Here is a 7,774-nt window from a genome sequence, read left to right as displayed (position 1 = left end):
AATGTTGCCATCTACCAAAACTTCCCATTTTCAGCATATCTCCCTCTTTTGCTATCACATGAAGCCTCACTGGTTCAGTCTTTTCAGAGACCAACCCTCCAGTTGTTACCTGGGTGGGAAAGGGATTTACAGTCTAACTGCTCCCTGAACTGCTTTGTAACCAGTCCTCTTGTTTTTAACCCCATTTACACCCTCACCTTCAGTGGTACCTGGCAATTCCAGGTCTTGAGCTTCTCTGCTACACCTTAGCTTCAATCAATTTGTTTCCTGGCTTCTCTACTCCAAGACTTTGTTTCTCCATTCTGCTAAAGCCATTTCCATTTATCTATGCTCTCCAGCTTCCAAATGTTGTTGACATCACATCACTTATTTGCTATTGTCCCGTCTTCAGATCTGTTTGTTCATGGGAGCTTATGCCCTTCTCATCCTTTTAAGTGTCATTTCAGTGGGGTTGGCAGAGGGAGAAGAGGTAAATGTGTCTTGTGACTGCATGGAATTCAATCTACCCTATTTACCCTCAAGTCTCTTTATAAAATGTTTCAATTATGTGTGTTCTGCCTCTCCTTAAATAGAGAGCTCTTTTCACTGCTTAGCATTGTATTCTGCTTGGACTGGGGGTAACGTGAGGCAGAGGGTAATAACAAAGGAATAGAAGATACACACGTTCTCAAAACATTTCATTTGACTCTCTCAGGGTAGGGTAAGAGCCATTTTTCCAACGTGTGATTTCTGTCAACTACTATTTTCAAGGTGGCACTAGTGGTAAAGACCCCACCTGCCAACGCAAGAGAAGTTAGAGATGCAGGGGTTCTGTCCCTGGGTTGGGAAGATCCCCTGCAGGAGGATACTGGCAACCCACTCCTGTATTCTTGCCTGGAGAATCTCATGGGCATAGCAGCTTGGCAGGCTACAGTCCATAGGGTTGCACAGAGATGGACAAAACTAAAGCGACTTGGCACATCACACTCTTCTTTTAAAAGTCCTGCCACCTCTCCTGTTTTATGTATTTTGGCTAAGGAGGCTGGAGGGCTAGGTGTGGTGCTCAGGAAGTTCAAAGGATGGAAAAATCTGATTCATAAACCATACAAAGTCAGTGCTGGGCAGGGGCAGTAGAGATTACCGAATTCAATTTTCTTATTTTTAAAATAAATTTATTCAATTGGAGGCTAATTACTTTACAATATTGTAATGGTTTTGCCATACATTGCCAAGAATCACACACTCCAGTACTCTTGCCTGGAAAATCCCATGGACGGGGAGCCTGGTAGGCTGCAGTCCATGGGGTCGCTAAGTGTCGGACACGACTGAGCGACGTCACTTTCACTTTTCACTTTCATGCATTGGAGAAGGAAATGGCAACCCACTCCCGTGTTCTTGCCTGGAGAATCTCAGGGACGGGAGAGCCTGGTGGGCCACTGTCTATGGGGTCGCACAGAGTTGGGCACGACTGACGTGACTTAGCAGCAGCAGCAGCAGCCATGAATCAGCCACGGATGTACATGTGTCCCCCATCCTAACCTCCCTCCCACCTCCCTCCCTGTCCCATCCCTCTGGATCATCCCAGTGCACCAGCCCCGAGCACCCTAATTTCCTTATTTTTTAAAAAAGGAAACTTAAGTCCAGAGAGCTGTAGTTTATTTGGATCAACTGTGGTCTCTTGAGAAATACTCTCAAGCGATCGCTTGAAAATGCCACGTTATTAGCAGTCTTTGGCCCTTTGGGTCTAAAGGTTCTCTCGGTCCCAAAGCAGCGTGCCCCTTGCTGCTTCTTGGATCAAAGGTCGTTTCGGAGGTCGTTGCTCTCATCACCCTGTTTGTTTTTTTTTCCCCTAGCACTCGTTAACTTTTAAAATTATGTAATTATTTTATTATTTATCTCATTTTCCCCACTGGAATATAGGCCTTGTGAGAGAAGGGCTATTTCCTGTCTGGTTCGACGATTAATCTTCAAGGTAAACAAGGATTCTAAACTAAGAAGTCTGGCTCCAAAATCTGCGCTTTCGGCCACTACATTATGCTGTTATTTGGTGAAGAAAGTAGAGGGTGGGCTTCTGTGTATTCAGGCAAACAAGCGGACAAAAAGAGAAACCACTAACAGAAACGAGCTGAAGAAAAACATCCGGATCCAGGAGCTCAGCGCCCGCTCGTGACCTTTCTCTCCGGAAGCGCTTGCGGCCCTCTAGCGCGAGTACGCACGCGCGGCGCCGGGGTCGCTTTGGGTCGCGCGCGAAACCGAGACGCGAGGGAAGGTTCCGCCTCCAGGACAGAAAGGCGCCTGCGCCGTCGGGGCCCTGGTCGGGATACGCATTCTCGCTTCCTCCCTCCCTCGCCTGCGCGCGCGGGTGGGCGTGGGAGGAGGCGGGGAACACAGAAGGAGAGCGAGGGGGCGGGTGTCGCGGGAGGGAAGGAGCGAACCGGAGAGCGTCGTCCTGAGAGCAGTGAAGGCGGCAAAATGGCGGACCGCTTCTCCCGCTTCAACGAGGACCGAGACTTTCAGGTAAACACGGGCGTCGCCGAGGTCCGGGGAAGGCGCTGGCCGAACCAGAACCTCCTCATCCCCCACTCCCAGTTTTCTTTCGCTCGGGGCTCTGCTGTGGCTTCCGAACCTGCTCCCTTTTCTCCCGCCTCCGATTCCTCTAGGGGCCTCCGGGTTTGAGGCGAGGCCGCATCTTCTCTCACTCTGTATCTTACGTCTTTAACTCGGGCCGCTGGGTTTGCGGCCTCGTCCTGTTTGGCCTGCGGGTTTGGGAGCCCCAGCCTGGCCGCTGGGTGGGGTGGCTGTGCTGCCCTCGGGTGTGCCCAGCGTGTGCGGGCGCTGGGATGGCTCCCAGGGGAAAGCGGGGGGGGGGGGGGGGTGGGAGGTTTTGGGGCGAGTGTTGCTGAGACTGGGGCTCCTAAACCCCTGGATTTTGCTCGCACGGCTCTTCATGGGATCGGTCTCCCTCCTTGCTCACTGTAACAAGTCGCTTTCATTGTCTATTTTTCCATTTCCTCACCCGGAAAAAGGGGGCTTTAGTTATCAGACGCCTCCATGGTTAGTCAAACATTGAGATTTCCCAGAGCGTAAATGTTGCTGTTGTCATTACGTCGTTAAATGGGCTTGCAAAACAGTAAGTTACAGGAGGATGGTCGATGTAAGCTTAGCCCCAAATGCTACCTTGAGAGATTGTAGAAAGCGTCATGATAATGGACTTTACAAGCGGGTGGTGACTGCTACCAACAGCTTGATTTTTCTTTTCTTCAGTTGCAAACGTTGTATGGAAAAATGTCCTTGCCGTGGCCAGCATGATTGAGGAAAAAATTAAGGCCAAATTAGAACAACACGTCTTTCGGCTGCTTCGAGTACCTTCCTGTTGAGCGTTGTTAACGCAGAAATCTCAGCGACTAAAAGGGATTTAGTAGAGATGGGCTATTTCTAGGGTAAAAGACGTCCTTAGTCTCAAAGAAACCCCTGCATTACTGCCGCAGACCCTGGCAACAGCAGTTTGGTTCAAGGGATGAACGTCCGAACTCAAGTTATTATCCCGCTGCAGCTCTTTCTCAAAGTTACGTGGGAATACTCTAGGTAGGTTTAGGAAGGTAGTTTGAAGGGTTTGAATTCCGCCGAATGTTTGGGTTGGTAACTAAACAGGTAAAGCATTGAAGGCAACAATGTAACAATCTAGCAGCTAGAACGCTGAAGAGAAGTTTTGCAACAGTAGAAGACCTAAGGCTGTTGAAAAGCCTTGTGATCATGCGCCTGCTGAATAGCTGCAGCACAATACAGGATCTCAAGGTGTTTAAGGCTGGAATGCAGGTCCTGGAAAGTTTAAAGCAGTTCTTATTAGCTATTTGATCCTTGGGAAAGGTGAGGTTTTTTGTTTGTTTTTTAGGGAGCACCATAAAATAAGAGTAGGCTGCAAGATGTGGGGGTTTTATTGGTAGTTTTTAAGGAGACATGTTGATAATTAAAATCTTCTAGTGCTTTTCAGAATTTGAAGGTCACTTAAAATTGAAAATAGATAATACGGACAAATAAGTTTTGTGGGAAAATGTTAATTAACCACAGGATTTCAGCAGTGTTGAACAGGCAGGATTTTTAGGACCTTAAAAGATTTGAAAACTGGAGAACAGAAAATGAATGCAGTCACCTGAATAAATTGAGGAAAGCTTCTTTTTCAAGTTAAATGACTTTCTCTTCTCATGCTTTAGTTGTGTATATATGATATGCTTTTGGTTGCTTGGTAGGCCTTTGAAGATATTACATATGTTTTATCTTCTGCTTCTATATTGGTATAGCCAATTTCTGCTGTATTGTGTCAGCCGGGTAAATGTTGGTTTTTAAGATTCACATGTCCCAGCATTATGGGTAAATAGGATATTAGTAATGAAAACCTATTAGACAATTACAGGATGCTAAAACTTCTGTAAATTATTGTGCTAACATTTTTTTTAATCATTCATTTTAAAATATTTTAAGTACTATTTTTTCTGAGTGTTTCAATAAAGGGGAAAATGTAGGTGAATTTTCATTAATGATGTCATTTGATTTAAAGTTATTGGAGAGAAAATGCCCTAGGAAGCTCCTGCATATAGCTTATCTGAAACATTGTTCAAGCTCAGGTTATTCAAAATTAACTTGGCCTTTTAAGGCTTTAAGTGATAAATGAGGTGAAGCTACTCAGTGCACTTGAAAACAAATCCAAAGTAGGTTTCCAGATACAGTACATGATCCTGTTTCTTTAAACAGATCTTCTAGCAGTGGAAATTTTTCTGTGCACCTTCTCTGGTAAGTTCTAGATGACTATCATTTTCTTTGCCTTTAATTTGGCAAGGGAATTTAGAATTGTAGAATTTCACTCTTTACCAGTTTACCATGAGGTGCAAATTTTGGAGAGTTTAAGGGTTGTCTCTTGAATTTAGTATGGAGTCAGAGGAGGCTTCACTATTAGATTTTTTTTTTTCACTGTTAAATTTTGTGAACACTTAAAAGTTTCAAAGGTGTTTTATATAATATAGAGAGGAGCCTAATTGGCATATTACTTGAAGCACTTAATGAATATAAAGAGTAATCATTATTATCAGGGATATGTTTGAAAGCATTTGATAACTTCATTTTAATAATAAACAGGTACTATTCTGTGGACTTTACATATGTTGTCTCCTAATCTTCCAATAACTCTATGAGGTGCGTAGTGTTATTCTTACTTTCAAACTATCTGTACCTGAGGCAGCTCAGGTACAGATAGTTAAATAACTTGGCCAAGTATCCGCAGCTGGTAATGGCAGAACCAGGATTTAGACTCCTGCTTTTTGACTTTGAACCTGTGCTCATGACCAATAACTTTACTGGCAATTGTGTATTTTACATAACTGTAACTGAGTCATCAAATATGGAGGATAAACTTATAGGTCACAAAGAATAAATGAGCTTTCAGAGAGGTGATACAATTACAGTTTCTACTCTGTTGCATTTTGTCCAGATCTGTTTCTTGTTGGTCTCCCAAGGGCTTCTAGGAAGGCTTCTGACAGTGATGTTACCCTTTGTCATAGAGGATATATTGTTAACTCTTGTCTTAGTTCTGACATTATTTAAAAATACCCCCTTTAAGTGGTGTTTTATCTTTGGAAACCTTTGTGGTTTGGGCTGATGTATTTATTTTTTAAATGTTTTAAGAGTTTTAACTACTTCTTTAAGAATCTGACCTCAATTTCTGAATGAGACATGACTTCTGCCTACATTTACCAGATTAAGGCATATTTGTTCACAGATTGAAATGTTACAGAAACTAGTGGAAAATAGCATGGTATAATTTACAAATGTAGATATATTTTCAACACTTTGAATTCCAAGTTCACTAAAGAAAGTATTTTTTGTACTGTGATGTATAGCAAGCAATGAGGTATATATACACACTGCTTAGCATTTAGTGGTTGCGCAGCTATTAATGATGATGCAGCTGAATGTTAGTGAGGAAATGTTCCTCAGCTTGTGTGCTTGCAGAGGACTGGTGATTTCAAGTAGCTTCTCATTTCCTCTTGTTCTGAATGCATTCTGCTTGAGGTTTCTAATGAAAAGGAGCTACGGTAATAGATCAGTAGGTGATAAAGTAATGAAAAAAACAACTATCTTAAAGGTCATAATAAAAGTGTAGAAATTACCCAAGAACTTTCTGTAACGTATATAGTAATCATAGTGGTACACAGCAATAAGCTATATAACTTTTATGTAGTATGTTTTTTGTGTTTCATATGTGACACCAGGATGTGACCTTCAGATAATTCTTAAGTGAGACCATTGTCAGGAGGTTTACAGTTTTAAAATATTTAGGTCATAGAAGTATATTAATATATTTTCTATGTGGGACTGTGTAATACAGTTGGCATTCTGATGCAGACATGCCAGAGATCACACATGGGCAAATGTTCTAACCTCTGTTTCCTATCATCTGAAAGATACCACTGCTGTGAAAATCATTGTCAGCTTTGCTTAGGATATTGTAACTTATGCAAAATCATTACTGTTTCAATTCCCATACACATAATAATAGGTGGAAAGGCCTGGAATCAAGGCTGTACAAACTTCAGTATACTTACCATGCATTGGTATAGTTATTAGCAAATGCACCATTACTGGTTAGTATATTCTCAAGGGATTAAGAGTGACCAAAGTAAGGTAAACATAAAAGAAGTCTCCCTAGTTGTGATGTCAAGGGTACAGGGTATATATTTAAGGCAAAAGGCATTTAAAAACATGAGACATATTAAGAAATAACATCAGAGAGAAAGACATTTATTACAACCTTCCTCGAAGGGAGGATGGGGTTGGCAAGAACTGTGATCATAGGGCTTCATTTGATGGCAGCCTTACTTATTTCATTTTAAAGTAGGTATGGAAGACCAAGAAGAAAGATATCTAGATAAATATATCATTAGGCTGAGTGCCAATAAAGTTATGGAAAAATAAATGTTCTGTTGTAGTCCTTCCGTTTATTTTGTATATGTCACAAACTTCTCATTAAAGTACTGCGAGAGATATTTTTATTACATTTTCTCAGGTCTATTTATAAGTTAAATAACCAGAACTAACATTTGTGACTTAAAAAAATTTTAAAAGCATATATAACTGGCTACCTCGATTGTGCTGCTTCATCTCTGGGATAATTTCCATATCAATTCAATCTATTTGGATAACATGATAAAATGAATAAAGGACGGTTTGTTTTCTTGATGTGGTCAAGATTACCATTTTCGGAAAAAAAGCAAAAGTTCATGAAATCTTGAACCCCTCCATGTAGAGGTTTCATCTTTGCTCTTGTGACTTAATAAGTTTCTAATGTTTTATTAATGAAAATGAATTCCAGCTTGAGGTAGACATCCAGTTCTTGAATTCTGTTAAAATTCCTTCCTTGAAACTACTTGATACTTATATGTCTGGCATTCTCTTTTCATATTAGCACTGCCATTTAGTATTAAGTGAAAGCTGACTCATGGCAGTTACTAAAGGCATTACAAATGACCACCACAAATACTGAAAGAAGGCATTGATTTGATATTGCAGTGAATACCAGAAGATGTTGTAATGATTTTCCAGTTATAAAAAGTGAATTGTCCATTTAACTGTGGAAGTCTAACCAAATGTGCTTAATACATGTTGTATTAATCAGTGCAAAAAATTAAATATGCCCAAGCTGAATATAGTGTATTGTTATGCCTATACAAAATGATTTCTTTGAGATTTAACATACACTTAGTATTTTATATCTAATTTAGGAATGTTTGGGAAAAAAAAGTAT

At 41.2% G+C, this 7,774-nt stretch overlaps 1 protein-coding gene across 3 annotated transcripts in view; it reads left to right on the top strand.

The window, feature by feature from the left end:
* Nucleotides 1-2,279: 2,279 nt before the first annotated feature.
* The window catches only part of GPATCH8 (G-patch domain containing 8), a 95,134-nt gene continuing 89,639 nt past the window's right edge, over nucleotides 2,280-7,774 (top strand). The window contains exon 1 of one of the 3 annotated variants that reach the window (XM_027517206.1): nucleotides 2,280-2,496. In XM_027517206.1, coding sequence (XP_027373007.1) covers nucleotides 2,452-2,496 — 45 coding nt within the window. In that variant the 5' untranslated portion in view covers nucleotides 2,280-2,451. The remainder of the gene's footprint in view (nucleotides 2,497-7,774) is intronic. The other 2 variants (XM_027517207.1, XM_027517213.1) reach the window with 2 other exon arrangements.

This window comes from Bos indicus x Bos taurus, chromosome 19 (assembly GCF_003369695.1).
Source record: "Bos indicus x Bos taurus breed Angus x Brahman F1 hybrid chromosome 19, Bos_hybrid_MaternalHap_v2.0, whole genome shotgun sequence".
In the NCBI taxonomy this organism is placed as follows: Eukaryota; Metazoa; Chordata; class Mammalia; order Artiodactyla; family Bovidae; genus Bos; species Bos indicus x Bos taurus.
The sequence above is the reverse complement of the archived record's forward strand: the minus strand, read 5'-3'. Positions and strand labels throughout refer to the sequence as shown.